Genomic DNA, 21,093 nt, shown 5'->3' with positions numbered 1-21,093 from the left:
TTCTGGGGAGAATGACCCCAAGGAATTATTTCAAGAGATTTCACTCCATTAAATGTTTATAGTAAGTCAGGAGGCAGAAGATTCTTTCAGTTGTTTGAAAATACCTGTAAAAATACTTTTGGAGGAACCAGGTGCTGTAATATTTTGTACATTTTAAAATATATTCAGTTACAGATGACTTAGGAGCCTGTATCCTCCTTCTGTGGTTTTGGGGCATTATTTCTTGTGTATGTGAATCCAGGTAAGCAATGACCTAAACTTTGGGTGATTCAGTCAGCCACTCAGTAAGCAATAGAATACTTGGAGATTGTGAAGCATGTGGGTTTCTTTTTTAAATAAAGAGGAAGCTTGGGGGAAAGCTTGAAATATGCCAACACTTTGATAATCTGCAGCAGCTTATCTGGCCACATGAAGGTAAGCAAAGAAAAGGCCAAGGGACACCTAAGATTCATGACAAAGTCCATTTCTTCAAGTTCCTAAGCTTTACTCGTAACACAGCTCTTTTTTAAGGACTGTTTCCTTTATTTTATATACTGTTCAAAGTAGTATGATATCATAAAAAAGAACTTTGGAATTGTTCAAATCCTTTTTCACACCAAATTTTATGTATGTTCTTTTTTTTTTTTGTCTTTTTGCTATTTCTTTGGGCCGCTCCCACGGCATATGGAGGTTCCCAGGATAGGGGTCGAATCGGAGCTATAGCTCCCGGCCTACGCCAGAGCCACAGCAATGCAGGATCTGAGCCACGTCTGCAACGTACACCACAGCTCATGGCAACACCGGATCATTAACCCACTGAGCAAGAGCAGGGACCGAACCAGCAACCTCATGGTTCCTAGTCGCATTCGTTAACCACCGCGCCATGACGGGAACTCCTTATGTATGTTCTTGATGTTTGGTTAACGAGTCCTGAGTTACCAAAGAGTTAGCAAAAAAAAGTTCAACAAAATAGGATATATTTCTCATTTTTATTTTGATAAGATTTTAGACTTAAAAGTGGTGAAAGAATGCAAAGAATACCTTCTACCCTTCAACCAGATTTCTCAGATGTTAACATTTTATTACATTTTTTTAATCCCTTTCTCTCTCCCTTGTGTTTCTTAACTATGTGAGGGCAGCAGAAATGCTGGTCCTTTATCTTTAAATATTGCTTGTGTATACTTAAAAAATATATATATATATTTTAGGGTCATACCCATGGCATATGTAAGTTCCCAAGCCAGGGGTCGAATTGTACCTGAAGCTGTAGGCCTATGCCATAGCCTCAGCAACGCCACATCGGAGCTGTATCTGCGACCTACATCACAGTTTGCAGTAACGAAGGATCCTTTAACCCACTGAGCAAGGCCAGGGATTGAACCTGCATCCTCATGCATACTAGTTGGATTCTTAACCTGCTAAGCCCCACCAGGAACTCCACTAATGTGTATTTCCCAAAGATTAAGGGATGGTCTTATAAAACCACAGCATAATTATCAAAATCAGGAAATACTGATAATGCACAGATTTTATTTGTTTTATTTATTATTTTATTTATTTATTTTTAATTACTCAATGAATCATCACAATCCAATTTTATAGCATTTCCATCCCACACCCCCAGCCCATCCCCCACACCCCAAACTATCTCCTTTGGAAACCATAAGTTTTTCAAAGTCTGTGAGTCAGCATCTGTTCTGCAAAGAAGTTCATTGTGACCTTTTTTCAGATTCCACATGTCAGTGAAAGCATTTGATGTCTCATTGTATGACTGACTTCACTTAGCATGATAATTTCTAGGTCCATCCATTTGCTAAAAATGCTGCTATTTTATTCCTTTTAATGGCTGGGTAATATCCCATTTTGTGTATGTACCACATGTTCTTTGTCCACTCCTCTGTTGATGGACATTTAGGTTGTTTCCATGTCTTGGCTATTGAAAATAGTGCTGCAGCGAACATTGGAGGTACATGTGTCTTTTCAAGTCATGGTTTTCTCTGGATAGATGCCCAGGAGTGGGATTGCTGGATCAAATGGTAGTTCTATTTTTAGTTTTCTGAGGAATCTCCACACTGTTTTCCACAGTGGTTGCACCAATTTACAATCCCACCAACAGTGTAATAAGGTTCCTTTTTCTCCACACCCTCTCCAGCACTTACTGTTTGTAGACTTTTTGAAGATGGCCATTCTAGCTGGTGCAGGTGGTACCTCAGAGTGGTTTTGATTTGTGTTTTTCTAATGATGAGTGATGTTAAACATCTTTTCATGTGCTTTTTGACTATCCGTATGTGTTCTTTGGAGAATCATGTGTTTAGATCGTCTGCCCATTTTTTGATGGGGTTAGTTGTTTTTTTTTGGTATGGAGCTGCAGAAGGTGTTTATAGATTTTGGAGATTAATCCCTTGTCACTTGATTCACTTGCAAAGATTTTCTCCCATTCTGTGGGTTGTGTTTTTGTTTTGTTTAGGGTTTCCTTTGCTGTGCAGAAACTTTGAAGTTTGAGTAGGTCCCATTTTTTTGTTTGTTTTTGTTGTCAATACTCTGATAGGTGGATCTGAGAAGACGTTGCTGTCATTTATGTCAGAGAGTGTTTGGCCTATGTTTTCCTCTAAGGGTTTTATATAGTATCTGGTCTTATATCTAGGTCCTTAATCCATTTTGAGTTTATTTTTGTGTATGGTGTTAGGGAGTGTACTAATTTCATTCTTTTCCATGTGGCTGTACAGTTTTCCTAGCACCACTTATTGAACAAGCTGTCCTTTCTCCATTGTATATTCTTGCCTCCTTTGTCATAGATCAGTTCACGGTAGGTGCGTGAGTTTAATTCTGGGTTTTCTATCCTGTTCCACTAATCTGTATTTCTCTCTTTGTGCCAATACCATATGGTTTTGATGACTGTCGCTTTGTAGTATAGAGATCAGAGCAGAAATAAATGAAATAGAAATGAAGAAAAGCATAGAAAAGATGAATGAAACTAAAAGCTGGTTCTTTGAAAACATCAACAAAATTGATAAACCCTTATCCTGACTTATCAAGAAAAAAAGAGCCATGACAGGAACTCCTTCTACCTTATTTCTTATCCTACCTGTTTCCTCGGGTACTCTCTCTCCTGAGGTATCCTTTCTTTTGACCATTTGTAGTATTAAGTTGCATTTTTAATAAGTATTACATTTGTACTCCTAAACTTAGACCCTATGCCTGTGTATTTACATGGAACAGTTTTGTTCGAATTTTTTAATTGAATAGTTGATTTACAATGTGTTAATTTCTGCTGTGCTGTGAAGTGATTTAGTTACATACGTAAAAACATTTTTTAAATATTTTTTTCCATTAGGTTTATCATAGGACATTGAATATAGTTCCCATGCTATACAGAGGACCTTGTTGTTTATCCATAGAATTCCTTAGTATTATTTCAGAGAAATTAGATATTTGCAGTACTCAATTTTAAAAGATATCCTTGGAGTTCCTGTTGTGGCTCAGAGGGTTAAGAACCTGACTAGTCTCCATGAGGATGCCAGTTTGATCCCTGGCCTTGCTCAGTGGGTTAAGGATCCGATGTTGTTGCAAGGTACGGTGTAGGTCTCAGATGTGGCTCTGATCTGGCATTGCTGTGACTGTGGCATGGGCCAGCAGCCCCAGCTCTGATTGGACCCCTAGCCTGGGAACTTTCATATGCTACATGCAGTGCAGCCCTAAAAGAAAGAAATTAAAAAAAAAAAAGGTATCCTTCACATAACTAAAGTCACTTTGTAGGCTTATACATTTAAAAATAATTTCATTTCTTAGTAATATTGTTGCTTTTTAAGGACAGGGATGAGTCATTCCTGGAAGTTTTTTCTGCTTTGTCCAGTGATGGGGACAGATTGAACCAAACAAAAATTCCTTGAGAGGGAAAAAAAATTCTAAATGCCTCTCCTTTCTGTCATTTTTCTGTTTCTTCATCTCTCTGCCAAAAAGTCCACTTTCACCTTATTGCCCTGCATAGAAATATTCAGTGGTGCCTACTTCCCACAGGATCAAGTTCCAACTTATCAACCTATCTTTTCAACTTTAAAGTTCTCTTTAAAGTTTGACTCCAGCCAAATTAATCTACATAATCCATTTGGAAACATCATCTCGTGTTTTTCTATCTGGACAAAATGGTTTTCCTATCTGTCCATCTTGATTTGTTCTCAACATTCCAGATAAAATTCAAGTGTAGTTTCCATAAAAGACTCCCTGCCCTGTTCATTTTTCAACTTCAGCTTTTTTTTTTTTTTTTTTTGTCTTTTGTCTTTTTAGGGCCACAGCCCAGGCATATGGAAGTTCCTAGGCTAGGGGGCGAATTGGAGCTGCAGCTGCCAGCCTACACCACAGCCACAGCAATGCTGGGTCATAGCCACGTCTTCAACCTATAGCTCATGGCAGTGCCGGATCCTTAACCCACGAGCGAGGCCAGGGATCAAACCTGCAACCTCATGGTTCCTAGTCAAGTTTGTTAACCATTGAGCCATGACGGGAGCTCCTCAAACTAGCTAAATTAACATCATGTAGTCTATTTGCTACTCTAAGGAGATGCTTTAGTAAGAACTTTTTTAGGGATTATAATAAGGTAGCATAAACCAGAAATAAAATACAGACCAGGTGGCACATCAGCATCCTTTGGAGGGCTCTTCTCCTGTGTCCTCCATTGTGACAGACCTTGCCCACTGTGGGCACCCAGTGTTTGATGTACACATTCCTATGTGTGGATGTTCACGCATAGTATCCAAGGAGACCGCATCCCCCAGAACCTAGCCCTTATTTGCTATTCAGTAAATGAGTTATTTAATTGATGTTACTGTCTTTGTGTTATTCTAACAAAGCCTGAGTCTCAACAAGAAGTGGGGCACATATATCCATTCTCATCTCATATTTTACTTCGTCCAAGGCTGAGCATTTATACTTTGAACTCTTGAGTTGATAAGTTGGTGGTGATTAATTTGGACTCTTTTGCCAGATTTTTCTAAGAGCCAGAGATCACTTGACTGAGTGGGGTTAGGTTTCCATTTAAGGGCAACTTAATTTCTTTTTCTTTTTCCTTCTTTCTTTCTTTCTTTCTTTCTTTCTTTCTTTCTTTCTTTCTTTCAGGTACTTATATGTTTCATTAACCAAAACCTCACATTTTAGGAATCCAAAAAATGCAACTGTTTTCAGTTGGTTTACTCCTTAAATGTTCCTGGAGAGCTTTCTGACCATCGGAAGTGTCTCATGTGTAGGGCACACACAGGCCAAATAGAAGTAGTTCCATCCCTCGAGGGGTTGAAAGTCTAATAGGGGAATTCTAGACACTTGCAGGACTGCTACGCAAAAGATCTGGCTTCTCACTTGAAGGTGTAGCTTCAGCAGATTGAAGCTGTACAGAGGTGTACTAGAAACACTGAGAAGTGGGGCACAAGAAGAGGTGGTTGGATCAGGGAGGGTTTTCCTGAAGTCATGTTAAGGTAGGGTTAAGATTCTGTAGGATTCCAGAGGTGGCCTTGTTCCAAACTTAGTGAATATGCGTACCATGTGCCCAGAGGTATGCCAGCTGCGTGGCATGTTGAAGGAAGCAAGACCAAGCTGATACCAGCTCACCAGCAATAGCCCTCACCAGATATAAAGCAGGAAAACGGGGTGTTACTTAGAAAGGCTTAGAGTGCCATGCTGAGGACTGTGGGCTCAGGAAGACTTAGGGGGTCTTGGGAACTGAATTTTAAGTGAGAAATTAGCATGGGCAGATTTGCATTTCATTAAGAACCTGACTAAAGAATTATCAGGTAGAAGACGCAGTTCTGACAGCACCTATGGCCCTAAAGGATTAAGTATTTCCTCCATTTACTACTTCACTTCCCCGTGTGGTTAAAATGTGGTTAGTCTGTTTGTCCAGCTTCAGGTTGCTATGGCAGTAGACGCTGGTTTTACACATCTGTAGTAAACTTGAACTTCTTGAAAACCAAGCAGAGAAGCAGTTTTCATGTTCTCATTGATAGATTTCTAGGTTTCAAGAACTGTGCTTTAGAATGTCCAATGTTTTTTGTTTCTTTTTGTTTGTTTGGCTGCAACTTCGGCACATTGAAGTTCCTGGGCTTAGGATTGGACCCGAGCCACAGCAGTGACAAATACCAGATCCTTAACCACTAGGCTACCAGGGAACTTCTCATTTTGTTTCTAAAATGTATTTCTCTTTTTTCCATGAATTTATTTAGATTTAATTTGCATGTATGTGTGTACGCTTTTCTATGTTTTTTTTTAAAGTATAGTTGATTTACAATATTGTGCCAATTTTTGCTGTACAGTAAAGTGACTCAGTTATACATATGTATCCTAGGAGACTGGATATAGCTCCCTGTGCTATGCATTAGGACATTGCTATTTACTCATTTTAAATGTAACAGTTTGCATCTACTAACCCCAAGCTCCCAGTCCATCCCTCTCCCTCCCCCACCTTGGCAGCCACAAGTCTGTTCTTTATGTCCGTAGGACTGTTTCTTTTCTTTATTTTTTTCGTCTTTTAGGGCCGCACTTGTGGCATATGGAAATTCCCAGGATGGGGTCAAATTGGAGCTGCAGCTGCTGGCCTACGCCACAGACACAGCAATGCCCGATCTGAGCTGCATCTGCAACCTACACCACAGCTCGTGGCAATGTTGGGTCCTTAACCCACTGAGTGAGGCCAGGGATCAAACCCATGTCCTTAGAGATAATAGTTTGTTACTGCTGAGCCACAGTGGGAACTCCCTCTATTTAGTAAATAGAATTCTAGTCTAGTCTAGTCTATTCTATTCTATTCTTCTCTTTACCTGTGGCATATGCAGGTTCCCAGGCCAGGGGTCTCCTTGGAGCTGTAGCTGCTGCCCTATGCCAGAGCCACAGCAATGCAGGATCCAGGCAGTGTCTGCGACCTACACCCCAGCTCACAGCAACGCCAGATCCTTAACCCACTGAGCAAGGCCAGGGATCAAACCTGCAGCCTCATGGTTCCTAGTCAGATTCGTTAACCACTGCGCCACAATGGGAACTCCGGTTTTTAATTTTCTGAGATGTAAAATGTATTTCTAGTAAAATAATAAGGGACAACATGCCAGATAGTAAGTTGTATGTGTAACTTGGGGATTTTGATGACTACTGCCATGTTAACTCCAATAACTTGGGGACTTTGACTGCTCTGCCGCGTTAACTCCAGCAACCAGTGCATTCTTTAGAATAAAGCAGATTTTTATAATTTTTGGGTATGCATTTAAACTCGTAAGTGTGTGTTTAAGAGGGAAGTAGAGCACTGCCCCAATATTTTGAAAAATTCAGGTCCATGCATGTGCGCTAACATATGTTTTATAAGTCAACATACCTGTTCCTACACTCAATCAAGTGCCAGGCAAGTCTTGGCTCATCTGCCTCAGACATGGTCTTTTTTATTATAGTATCGTAAGTCCAACATCTCATTGCTATTGCTAGATAGTGGTTACAAGTTTAGAATCACCTGAGGGCCTTTTAAAAATCCTGATGCCCAGACCATACCCCCTACTAATTAAATCAGAATCCCTGGGAGTAGGGGCAGGACCTAGGCATCAACATTTTTTAAAAAATAGACTTTATTGGCATTCCCGTCGTGGTGCAGCAGAAACAAATCCAACTAGGAACCATGAGGTTTCGAGTTCAATCCGTGGCCTCACTCAGTGGGTTAAGGATCCGGTGTTGCCATGAGCTGTGGCATAGGTCACAGACATGGCTCAGATCTTGCATTGCTGTGGTGTAGGCTGGCAGCTATAGCTCCAATTAGACCCCTCTCCTGGGAGCCTCCATATGCCGTGGGTATAGCCCTAAAAAGCAAACAAACAAACAAAAAAAAAAGACTTTATTTTTCACAGAAAAATTGAGAGGTTATATACCATATATCCATATTCTTTCTGCCCGCCCCCTCCCCCCATTATCAACATCTCTCCCCCCCCCCCCAGAGTGGTACATTTATTACAATTGATGGACCTACATTGACACATCATAATCATCCAAGTCCGTCGTTTACATTCTTGGTGTTGTACACTCCTGGTATTGTATGTGGGTTTGGACAAATATATAATATGATGTATATCCATCACAGTGGTTTCAGTAGCCATTACTATTTTTCAAAGCTCTCTAGGCGATTACAAAATATAACCAAGGTGAGAACCATTATGCTGTAAAGTAAAGGGACTTGTTATTGTAAATTTTGAGTACTTCTTATTAGAATTGCATGTGCAAGCTACTGCTGTCTCCATTATGTGTTGTGCTCCCCATAAGATTTTATTTGATAGAGGACTCTGTTAAAGGTTGATGATCAGCTTAGTGAAAAGCGCAAGGCTTTGGAGTCAGAGGGTCTGAGATTCAACTTTTGGCTCCACATTTGCTGAATAAAGTTTCTTGGGCAAGTTTCTTAGCCTCTCTGAGCTCCTATCCAGTAGATAATACCCAACAGTGATGTTAAAAAATATGAAGGTACCATAGATTAATTATGCTTAACTCATAGTAAGCACTTAATAAGTAGTGGTTTGTCTATAACTCCTTTTCTTTTTGCTCTGTTTTAAAGATGAGGAATAGCCTTGTTTTTTGTTTTTTGTTTTTTTTTGCCATTTTCTTGGGCCGCTCCGGCGGCATATGGAGGTTCCCAAGCTAGGGGTTGAATTGGAGCTGCAGCCGCCGGCCTACGCCAGGGCCACAGCAACGCGGGATCCGAGCCACGTCGGCACAGCTCACAGCAACGCCGGATCCTTAACCCACTGAGCAAGGCCAGGGATGGAACCTGCAACCTCATAGTTCCTAGTCGGATTCGTTAACCACTGAGCACGACGGGAACTCCATGAGGAATAGCCTTCTTGCCATTAATCAGAGGCACATACTTTACTGTCTTTTGTTTTGTCATTCCTGTAATATTTTGTATTAGCCTTTCCTCATTTGGATTACATTTTGATTCAAATATCTTCTGACATTTTAGGCCTTCTGATGGGACTTGAGAGCTCGGAAAGATAGATTTACAGTGCAGTGGCCTTTTGCTCGAACAGAGATTTTGATATGCCATTTCAGCACCTGGGAAGTATAAAATACATGAGAGTGTTATTCTTTTATCCATGATATATGCTCTCAGAACCTTCAACGTGTTCTTGATGCCAAGCATTTTAGTCCACTATAATCTGTCAGAAGTAAAGCAGTCTGATTTCTTACCAAAAGTATCTTGTTTTCATCTGCTTGCTGAGAACTGAGAAATGTTTGGACAATAGTGGACACATTTGGATACAGATGATACAGTTCAGGTTCACTACAGCTGTGGCCTTTGTGTCCACTGCTTGATTGTTTGGAGACTTTGGTCTTTAGTGGAAGCCCTGCCCTGTCCCTGCACCAGCTCCATGTACATCTGAGAGGCCAGACACTGTGCCTCTGCCACAGCCCTGTAGATGTTTGTTCCTTTGTCCCCATGAGACTGTTGGTCCATTAAGGGCAGAGCCGAGGCCCGGCATGGTTTGAAAGAATGAATGGTTGATTGAAAAAAGGCGTAGCAGGAAAGAAAGATGAACAGTACATACATAGAGGAGGGCAGACAAGAAATACCAGGGCTTTAAGGAGTCAAGTGATTAGTTCAATGACTGGCCTGATTCAAGACCTTTTGACTATCTCTCATTTGAGAAACAGAAAGATCTTTGTTGGTTCAAAAAGGTTAAGGATAGAGATGTGGCCAGCTGACCATCAATCATGAGTGAAAAGAATCATCTCAAAGAAGAATTTGGTAATCCTATGTGTTCATGAAAAAGTACATGGCCTTTTTTTTTTTTTTAAACATTTCAAAAGATAAGTCTTGGGGTTTCCTTGTGGCACAGCAGATTAAGGATATGGCATCGTCACTGCAGTTGATTGAAAAAAGGTGCAGCAGGAAAGAAAGATGAACAGTACATACATAGAGGAGGGCTGACAAGAAATACCAGGGCTTTAAGGAGTCAAGTGTGATTGGTTCAGTGACTGGCCTGATTCAAGACCTTTTGACTATGTGTCATTTGAGAAACAGAAAGGTCTTTGTTGGTGCAAAAAGGTTAAGAATAGAGATGTAGCACAGGTTCGATCCCTGGCCTGGAAATTTCCACATGCCATGGGTAAAGCCAAAAAAAAAAAAAAAAGGGTGAGTCATCTTTGGGATTTTTCTTTTTTCTTTTTTGTCTTTTTAGGGCTGCGCTCTCGGCACATGGAGGTTCCCAGGCTAGGAGTCCAATTGGAGCTATAGCCACCGGCCTATTCCACAGCCATAGCAACGTAGGATCTGAGTCACTTCTGTGACCTTTACCACAGCTCATGGCAATGCCAGATCCTTAACCCACTGAGCAAGGCCAAGGGATTGTACCCACGTCCTCATGAATGCTAGTCAGTTTCGTTAACTGCTGGGCCACAACAGGAACTCTGGGATTTTTCTCAGCTAAATAGGAAGGTTCAGAGTTCCCTGGTGGCCTAAAGGTTAAGGGTTCTGCATTGTCGTTACTGTTGCTAGGGTTCAGTCCCTGGCCCAGGAACTTCCACATACCCTGAGCATGGCAAAAAAAATAAAGGAGGATGACTCTTGGAGGAAACCTATCTAAGCTTTCTCTAAGATGATGTCAGCATTCAAACTTGACCCCGAGTGATAATCTGCAAATACTGGAGTTCCTGTCTTGGCTCAGCAGTAATGAACCCGACTAGTATCCATGAGGACATGGGTTTGATCCCTGACCTTGCTCAGTGGGTTGAGGATGTGGTGTTGCTATGAGCTGTGGTGTGGGTCACAGACATGGATCAGGTCTGGTGTTGCTGTGGCTGTGGCATGGGCCAGCAGCTGTAGGTCCTATTTGACCCCTAGCCTGGGACCTTCCATAAGCCATGAGTGTGGCCCTAAAACAAACAAACAAAAAAAACAACAAAAACTTGCAAATACCTTTTGGTTGGATACTATGCTGAAGCCATTAGTTGTGAAGCAAGTATAATTTTGACTGAACTTAAGTGAATTGAGGTTGGTCTCTTTCATTCTTCTCTCCATTCATTCATTCATTCATTTCATTCATTCATTTTTTTTCCAGCTTGCAAACAAATGTTTGTGGAGCACACTGACAGGGGCAGGCATTTGCAAGGTAATGGAGGTGGGTGGTGTGGTGAACGAGGTGCCCTGGTTCCAGCCAGCCATTCGTTCCAGCAGAGTGTGAGGAGTGCTTGACAGGGAAAGCAGGATGTGAGGGGCACGGGGTGGGGAATGTGAGCCAGACACTGGTAGGAGGTCACTTTTAGATTGTGGCCTGAAGCATGTTTTCAGACAAAGGGTAGGGAAGAGTGTGTTTCTGACAAAAGAAAAGCCTAATTAATCAATTTTGTCTTTTTTGTCTTTGTAGGGCCGCACCCTGGGCATATGGAGGTTCCCAAGCTAGGGGTCGAATCACAGCTGTTTCTGCCCGCCTATACCACAGCCACAGCAACGCCATATCTGAACCGCATCTGCGTCCCACACCACAGCTTACGGCAGCGCCAGATCCTTAACCCACTAATCGAGGTCAGGGATCGAACTTGCAACCTCATGGTTCTTAGTTGGATTTGTTTCCACTGCGCCATGTCAGGAAGTCCAAAGCTTAATTTATTAATATTTATGGCTCATTGAATAAAATATATTTTTGTAGCCTCCTGACTTTGTGTCCTCCAGCTGAGGAAGGTCCAGAATAGCCCTGATGCCTGGCAGAATGTAGCCCATGTCAGCTGCAGGGTGGCCCAGTGCTGAGAGAGGCTGGAGGCCTCTGACCCGACACCGGCATTGTTTCCACTCACACATACCATCAATTGGCTTTCCTTATCCAGCCTGAGTATGGGAGTCACAGCTGCACTGGGAGGGAGCTGTGTGCTGGATGCTTTCAGTGGAGCATTTGGGAAGTAAAGAAGTAAGTCTGGGAGTTCCTGTCGTGGCTCAATGGTAATGAACCTGACTGGTATCCATGAGGATGTGGGTTCAATCCCTGGCCCCACTCAGTGGGTTAAGGATTCGGAGCTGCTGTGAGCTGAGGTCTAGGTTGCAGACACAGCTCAGATCCCACGTGGCTGTGGTGTAGGCTGGCAGCTGCAGCTCCGATTTGACCCCTAGCCTGGGAACGTCCATTTGCTGCAGGTGCAGCTGAAAAAAGACAACAAAAGAAAAGAAAATCTCTTAGCATCTACTGACATCTTCCTTCTTCTCTGCAAAATTTGTTTTTATTATGAAGTATAAAATATATACAAAAGGCTGTGTGGGTGGGTGTTTTCTTGCACACGTGTGTGGTTTGCAGAATAAAATGAGGTCCCGTGCCCTCACTACCTAAGCTAGGAAATTAAACATGACCAGTAGTGTGTGTTACTTGCATCCTGTCCCCTCTACCCTGTTTCAGTCATAACCAGTAACCTGAATTCTGTGTTCAGTTTTCTTTCCCGTCCTCTTTTTCTGTCTGTTTGGCTGCACCTGAAGCATATGAAAGTTCTACAGGCCAGGGATTGAACCCACACGAACCCACACTACAGCAGAGACAACACCAGATCCTTAACTTTCTGAGCCACCAAGGAATTCTTTTACCTTTTTAGAAGGTCTTATTCTTCTAGGGCATATAACAATATCAGGCTATCAGTGTGTACCAACCACAAACAAGAGATAGGCTGAAAAGCTGAATAAATTGCGTGGTTATACTTTTTCAAAGAGGAGAATAGACTGGTAACATCAAAGTGCTTTAAACAAATTAAAAGCCTCTCAATTTTCAAGCAAATCCTTAACAAGCTCTGTTAAAAGGGTAAGGTTTTTACAAACTAGGTTACTACACCTAGACCCAGCAATAACATGACAAGGAATTGCTGTAGCCAATAAAGTGAAACCACTGTTATTTTAAACCAGGTCGTGAAACTATTTGTTCATTCATAATAATGCTTCGCCGGTGTATTTGAAATGATTTTGTGGTTTCAGAGTTTGCATTTACTGGAGTAAGGTCATCTTGACATGTTCCTTGGAAGATACTATTGACACTATCACTTTAGTAATTCAAAGTATTGAAATAGATCCCATTAGGAAATAGCCTCTTGAGCGGACCATTCTTGAATTTGCTTCTTTCTTTGGAATTGTGATGGATGTTTTTTATGTATTTTGTATTTGCCCTTCATTTTCCCCTAAACTGTTCGGGTTCCCCATCCAGAATGGAAGAATACCAAGTTTTAGGTATCCTATTTGACTACTCTAGAAATGACCCTTAGTGAGTAGATTTCACAAGCTTTTTGATTACTTGTCAAATGATTTTGCAGGCTTTTTTATTTGAATTGATCTCCTACTTTGAGGGTTATTGCCACATCACTGCCAAATGGTCCTTTTGGGCAATGTGGTGCATTTTAGAAATTTATTTCCCAGGGCATGCCAGAACAAGAAGTTGTTTTTGTTTATTTTCTTGCCTTTTGAACTCTAGTGTGGCTTAGCACAATTCCTTTCCCCTGAAGAAGGCGAGCTCTGCTCCCATGACCATTCTGAAGTTTATCTGTAAGTTAATATGTAACTCAGAGTCATAGAAACATGTCTGTAACTTAATCTTTTTTTTTTTTTGCTTTTTAGGGCCACGCCTGCAGCACATGGAAGTTCCCAGGCTAGGCAGAACTGTTGCTGCCAGACCACACCACAGCCTCGGCAATGCAGGATCCTTAACCCACTGGTCGAGGCCAGGGATTGAACCTATGTCCTCATGGGTACTAGTTGGGTTCATTACTGCTGAGCCATGATGGGACTTACGATACTTAATCGTTTCATTTCATTTCTATATTTTTATTCCTGAGGCAGTTTGTTTTTCCAGGACTCAGCAGCAGACTTTTTGACCTCATCTGAGTTTTTAAAACTAAAGAGTTAATACTTTACACAGTGATTTTTTTTCTTTTTAATTTTTTTTTTTTTTTTTTTCTTTTTAGGGCCACATCTGCAGCATATGGAGGTTCCCAGGCTAGGGGTTGAACCTGAGCTATAGCTGCTGGCCAACGCCACAGCCACAGAGGATCCGAGCCATATCTGCGACCTACACCACAGCTCACAGTAATGCCAGATCTTTAACCCACTGAGCAAGGCCAGGGATCGAACCCAAGTCCTCATGGATGCTAGTCAGATTCGTTAACTGCTGAGCCACGATGGGAACTCCCTTTTTTGAAAAAATTTTATTGAAGTATAGTTGATTTATAATGTTGTGTTAATTTCTGCTTTTCACAGTGATTTTTGTCACTATACCATAGTTGTAAATCTGAGGCCTAAAAGAAACCTATTTAATATCTTATTCAGACTGGAATTCCAGTCTTACAGTGTCAGGGGATGCTGTGGATAGAACAGTAATTTCTCTGCATCTCAGTGCTCTTTATATTTGCATTTTTAAACTACTTTAGCCCCTTAAAGCTCTCTTTTATGACTCTGAAGATGAGCCATCTGAATTCCACAATAATTTACTGTGTACCTCCATAATACCCCTAGTCACGTTAAAAAAAAAAAAAAAAAAAAAAAAAAAGACTGGACAAAGCAAACCATTCCCAATTGTTTCTGCAGCCAGTGAACTCATCTCTTGCTTAGGCTACATGGAATGTAGTCTGAGAGGGAGGTCTCTGTTTTTATTTTTCTCCTTTCCCCACACAGGAGACACTTTCTAACCAGGTGTTATTCATGCTCACTGACATTGATCGGAAACTGCTGTAAGCACTTTGGGCTTCTGTTATGTGCTTGGTAGCCACATGCAATTTTAAGTATGGGGCTTTCCTGCAACTTCCCCCTGAGGTCGGCTGTGCAGAGCATCTGACTTCCAGCAGTTCACAAGGTTGCTAATCTTCTGTTGTGGCATCACCATTTCCCATCTCCCTGTCCATAGCCTCCTCTGTGCTGAGGGCACTCAGGACAGGCAGAGAAGCAACAGGGTGACGGGGTGGCTGCTCAGCATGTTTGGAGTGCAGGCGAAGATGAGGTCTTAGAGGTGGCCGGGGATTTCTGGGCCACTCTGAGGACTCAGACATGATCCTGGCTGATGTGGGGAACTCTTGGTGGATTTTGAGTAGTGGAGCAATAAGATCTGGCTTGAATTTAGCAAGATCTCTGTGGACTCTCTGTGGATTGGCTGCATTTAAGTGGGTGAGAGTGGAGGCAGAAACACTGTCTTAGGATGTCACTCAGATAACTGAATGAAAGATGATGGTGGCGTAGACCAAGATGGTGACACTGAAAGGGCAGGAGAGAGCCACTTCTAGATAGGTTTTTAGTAGAGACACAGGTTTTGTGATGGCTTGAAATTAAGTTAGGAGAAAGAGAGGTGTCCAGAGTTTTGGCTTCAGCCACTAGAAGGCAGGAATTGTCATTTACATGGAGAAGACCATGGAAGGGCAGGTTCGGGGGTGGGAATCATGAGTTCAATCTGGGCATATTAAATTTAAGATGCCAGTTAGATCCAAGTGAAGTTGTTGGGTATAACATATGTATACGTACGCACATATGTGATGTGTGTGGTACAGGGTCATCAGTATTTAGCAGGTACTTAGAGCCCTAAAACTACTCACCAAGAGAATGACTAGATAAGAGGTCAGAGAGATGCCCTGGGAATTCCCAGCATATAGAGGTCAGGAGAACTAGACAGGTAATGAGATGAGAAGAGAATTAAAAGGGAGCAATGTTTCAGAAGTCAGCCTGGAAAAAACATTGTATCAAATACAGATATGTCCCTAAAATGGGATTTGAGAATCAGCAGTGGATTTAACCACATGGAGATCATTGGATTCCTTAAGAAGAACAGTTTTAGCAGAGTACTGGGGATGAAAGCCTGAACTGGGTTTATTCTGGAGAAAGTGGGAAGAGGGAGCCTGGGCACAGGGAGTATAGACAATTCCCTTTCTTTTTTTCTTTCTTAAAATGAAGTATAGTTGATTTACTATACTATACTAATGTTGTGTTAGTTTTAGGTGTACAGCAAAGTGATTCAGTTATATATACATGTGGTGTGTGTGTGTGTGTGAGTATTCTTTGTCAGATTCTTTTCCCTTATAGGAAATTACAAAATATTGAGTATAGTTCCCCGTGCCTTACTGGAGGTTCTCGGTTATCTGTTTTATATGTAGTAGTGTGTATATGTTAATCCCAAACTCTTAATTTATCTTCCCCCTCCCCCCCAGTATAGACAGTTCTTTGAAGATTTGTAAATTAAAGAAGGGCAAAGGGATCATAGCTGGGGGGAGATGTAGGGGCAAGATTTTTTTTTCCCTAAAGTTGGGACATAAATATATCTAATTTTATGGCTGGTGTCAGGAACTTTACTGAGTGAAAAATTCAGGAGAAAAAGGGAGAGTTGCTCAATTAGTGTCCCTAGGTAGGCAAGAGAAGATGAGATCCAGTGCCCAGTGGAGGGCTGACCTAGAAGGGTGCAGACGTTTCCTGCATAGGAAGGCAGACCACAGATACAAAAGCCGGGTAGGATGTGGTTGGGAACATAGGGAAGTTCTCCTTTGATTGCTTCTGTTTGCTCAGTGAAACAGGAAGCATGGTCATTAGCTGAGCAAGAGAAGCAGAGGGAAGGTAGTTGAGGTTAGAGGGGAATGTATAAAATAGTCGTTTAGGAGAGCAGATAGATGGAGTAGAATGTGGAAGGATTGCTGGGCACCCTCAGGAGTCCTCTTTGAAGTTAGGGGTCAGGAATTTAAGGTGAAACCAGCTAGTGGGATTTTGTGCTTTTCTCCATCTGTGCAGAGTGAGTAGAGTCGTGGATTAACTGGGACTGAGGTTTGCCAGGTGAATGCACAGATGGGAGAGGGACAAGGGAGCTGACAGGGGTGAGTCTTGTGGGACAACGCGGATCTGATCTGAGTGGGACACATGAAGACGTGCGGGATGAGACAGTGAAAGGACTGGAGAACAGAAGGATTTTTGGTTCTGATGTGGCTGAAGGGGTGGTGGAATCAGGGTGTTGAGGAAATGCTCTGGAAAAACGGGAGGTGGTCAGTCAGAGTAGAGAGCCTGAAATTGAGATTGTGGAGGGGGTGTGGGTATTGATGATAGGATCTAGGGCAGCGGTTCTCAACCACCATGAGCATTTTGCCCCTGAGGAAACATATGTAATTGTCTGAAGACATTTTTGGTTGTCACAACTGGAAGGGGAAAAGATGCTTTGGGCTCCTAGTAGAGGTCAGGGATGCTGCTAAGCATCTTATAATGCATAGGACATCCCCCACAGCAAAGAGTAATCTGTCAGTGGTGCCAAGATTGGGAAGTCCTGGACTAGGGTATGATTATAGGAATTAGTGGCAGGGTTAGGCCTGAGGATAAAATTATTGGAGAACAGAAGATAAACAAAGAGACCAGGATTTGGAAGGTTCTTCTTATGACTCATGGACTCTCCAAGAATTATGACAAGAGTAGGAGAGAGAAAGAGCCAGGGATAAGGGGAAATTAACTGGCTATGTATGGCATTATTTTATTGTTCTGGAACTAGCTGATTGGCTAGAGTCGGAATTCATAATCCTGGCTCTCATTAGCCAAAGAGTGATGGTAGATTGTTGTTTTTTTTAAATCCACATGTTTGTTAATCAGTTTTGGCACAATTAAATTGTCTGTCTTAAATAGATTATTTAAAAGCCCATTTTGGGATTGACTGGTCGTCTTGGTCAAAATTCCATGACTGTAAACTTGGGCACTTGGCCTAGTTCCATCTTTAAATAACTTCTCAGGGTAATAGTTCTCGTAGCCAGGCCTTGTGGCACGGATCTGGTTTGAGAAAATCCTTGAGAAACTTTATTTATTGACTTCAAAGACTGTGGCTTTCCTTGCAGTGCTCATCACCATGGAGAAAACCAGTCAAAAATTACACAGAGTAAATAAGGGTTACAGACCAGTTCTGCTTCCTGGAATGAACTGGTCACATCGTCCAGTCTTGTGCTTTGTCCTTCATTTTGAACTCAAGTGCCCTGGGGCTGCTTTTCTGCCTACCCGCAATAGCAAGGAACGTCTTTTGTTTGCTTCTTGTTGCAAAGGAGGGCTTGTTTTGAGGTTTGGATCACAAATAATAATCCATTGTTCCCTATAATAATAATCCACCCTCTCTAGCAGAAAAAATCTGCTTGATGCAGTGTGGCTATCAGTTTATTTAGAAGAATAGCCAAAAGTGCTCATTGTGTCCTGAGAATAAACATTTGGAAGATGGTTGGGAGGCATGGGGGAGGACTCTTGTTCTCCTTGGCCTAGAGTCATAGTTAAGACCTCAGGAAGAAAAAATTCTGAATATGACCATCAGTCCTGGGTGACAATACCCAGCCTTATTCTGCTTGTCTGTTATAGTCTAAGAATAATTGGAACACCGCAGATAGGGATTCTCTCCGAACTATTTCTTTAAAAAATATCTTATTTTGAAAATGGGTGTTTTTAATCTTTTCTGTATTAGTTCTAATTGTTTCCACTTTCAGGCCAAATAAACTTCTTTCTAACCTTCATTTAGTCCATGAAAGGGTCTCTTTTTGAGTGAAGATTTTATTTTAGCATCCATCCTTAGTAATTCCTGCAGTTGCCACTGATTACAGATCTTTTAAAAAGAGCTATTTTTATATTCCAAGTGATAGACGTTTTAATTACTACTTCCTGGGCTTAAACTAATGGAAAAAACTCGGTAGGTGCATGAACACATGGCCCAGTGTGGTCAGCTATTGAGTATAAATGTATCTAGTGCACTGAAATCCAATGATAAGATGTCACTAATGAAAAAAACATATGTTATGCTTTTTTTTTCTTTCTTTCTTTCTTTTTTTTTTTTTTTTTTGCCCTAAGTTCCTTATAAGAAAGGGGGTCAGGAGTTCCCGTTGTGGCGCAGTGGTTAACGAATCCGACTGGGAACCATGAGGTTGCGGGTTCGGTCCCTGCCCTTGCTCAGTGGGTTAACGATCCGGCGTTGCCGTGAGCTGTGGTGTAGGTCGCAGATGCGGCTCGGATCCCGCGTTGCTGTGGCTCTGGCGTAGGCCGGTGGCTACAGCTCCGATTCAACCCATAGCCTGGGAACCTCCATATGCCGCAGGAGCGGCCCAAGAAATAGCAACAACAAAAGACCAAAAAAAAAAAAAAAAAAAAAAGGGGGGGGGGTCAGTTAAATAATATGGCTTTAAAAATGAATCAGTATCATACTTAGAATAATTTTAATTGCTTTAAATGTGGAAGATGAATATAGTTCAACATGATATGTCAATTGAAATATGAGGTAAATGCGAGAACTATCTAAAGAAATAAAAATATGGCCTCCGTAGCATTAAAAACAGGCCATCAAGGAAGCATGATGATATCTCCTTCAAGAGGTGAATGGATAAACTGTAGTACATCCATACAATGGATATTCATTATTCAGGAATAAAACGAAATGGGCTGTCATGCCATGAAATGACTTGGATGAAAGCTTAAATGAAAATTACTAAGCGAAAGAAGCCAATCTGAAAAGGCTACATTTACTGTGATTCCAACTATAGAATATTCTGGATGGTAGTGCTACACTAATGCAAGAGGTTAATAATTGAGGGAAGAAGGAGGGAATATATAGGAACACTCTACTTTCTGCAAACCTCAAACTGCTCTAAAAAGTAAAGTCTATTGGAGTTCCTGTTTTGGCACAGTGGAAACAAATCCAGCTAGGAACCATGATGTTGTGGGTTTGATCCCTGGCCTCGCTGAGCAGGTTAAGGATCTGCTGTTGCTGTGAGCTGTGGTGTAGGTCGCAGACGAGGCTTGGATCTGGTGTAGGCCAGCAGTTATAGCTCCGACTGGACCCCTAGCTTGGGAACCTCCACATGCCGCAGGTGCGGCCCTAAGAAGACAAAAGACAAAAAAAGGTAAAGTCTTTTAATTCAAAAGAAAACAAATAATTAGTTGTAGCTGAACTAGTGAACCAGTGACGACTCAGTGGTTTATGCTGGGTAAGAAAGTACCTGGGTATATAATATTCTGCCAGAAATGTATAGTCCACAATGGCAGTGAATTACTTATATATCCCGTGATGTTCTTATATCTTTGTCCTCTGGTAAACAGGCACAGTGATATTCATGTAAATCCTACTCCTTAGCTTTCCTTGTTCTTCTCTCTTCAGTGACAGCTGGTGGATCGGCCCTGGAGGTTTATACACCAAAAGAAATCTTCGTGGCAAATGGGACACAAGGGAAGCTGCCATGCAAGTTCAAGTCTGCTAACATGACGGGCACACTGACTTCAGTCTCCTGGAGCTTCCAGCCAGAGGGGACTGACAGCACTGTGTCGGTAGGAATGCTTGTCTGCTCTCCCTGTTCCTACCGCTGGGGTTCTTTACTCCTGTAGTGTTATTAATGAGCTGTTCTTCTGATTGTTCACTTCTAAAATGACTGTGTTTGTTATCTATTAGAGACCTCGGGGCCCTTCTGTTTCTTCAGACTCTCCAGGAAAAAATAGATTCAGCATCTTTGAAATGCAGCTTCTTGGAGTTCCCGTTGTGGCTCAGTGGTTAACGAATCCAACTAGGAACCATGAGGTTATGGGTTCAATCCCTGGCCTTGCTCAGTGGGTTATGGATCCGGCGTTGCCGTGAGCTGTGGTGTAGGTTGCAGACACGGCTCGGATCCCACGTTGCTGTGGCCCTGGCGTAGGCTGACAGATACAGCTCCGATTAGACCCCTAGCCTGGGGACCTCCATATGCTGTGGGTGCGGCCCTAGAAAAGACAAAATAAATTAAATGCAGCTTCTTGTCTGTATTAATATCTATATCTATATAGTGGGTTGGAATGTATACCTAATTACCTAATTTTTGAGTAGACCTTTGTGTCTTGGGATTTATAAAAAGGGGAGCCCTTAGGTGTTATGCCTGAGAAGGAAGGAAAGATGAGGTAAAGTCAGAGATTACAAATTTAGATAACTTCCTCACTGGGTCCAGTTGGGGGTGGTTCTGTGTAAAACAGAATCCCAGAGTGAGTGAAAACAGGAACCCCTGCACATGTTGTCAGAGGCATTCTGCTGTTTCCCATAAACATGCATCAATGTGGAACATACATCTTTTAGATGCAAAATTAAACACACAGACCCACTCAGGAGAGTCCAAAGAATTATTTTAATCTGTGAAGATTTCCTCCTGACATCTTTT

General features: G+C 41.9%; 1 protein-coding gene across 6 annotated transcripts in view; it reads left to right on the top strand.

Annotated features, from left to right (window-relative positions):
• The window catches only part of MPZL1 (myelin protein zero like 1), an 83,361-nt gene that overhangs the window by 38,120 nt on the left and 24,148 nt on the right, over window positions 1-21,093 (top strand). For all 6 annotated transcript variants that reach the window (XM_085022513.1, XM_085022509.1, XM_085022512.1 and 3 more), the window contains exon 2: window positions 20,073-20,239. In XM_085022513.1, coding sequence (XP_084878639.1) covers window positions 20,174-20,239 — 66 coding nt within the window. In that variant the 5' untranslated portion in view covers window positions 20,073-20,173. The remainder of the gene's footprint in view (window positions 1-20,072; window positions 20,240-21,093) is intronic.

This window comes from Sus scrofa, chromosome 4 (assembly GCF_054392235.1).
Source record: "Sus scrofa isolate SSC_HxYL_T2T_F1_AM1 chromosome 4, Sscrofa_HxYL_maternal_Yorkshire_Landrace_v2.0, whole genome shotgun sequence".
NCBI lineage: Eukaryota > Metazoa > Chordata > Mammalia > Artiodactyla > Suidae > Sus > Sus scrofa.
Note: the sequence above shows the minus strand (reverse complement) of the source record. Positions and strands in the feature narration are given on the sequence as shown.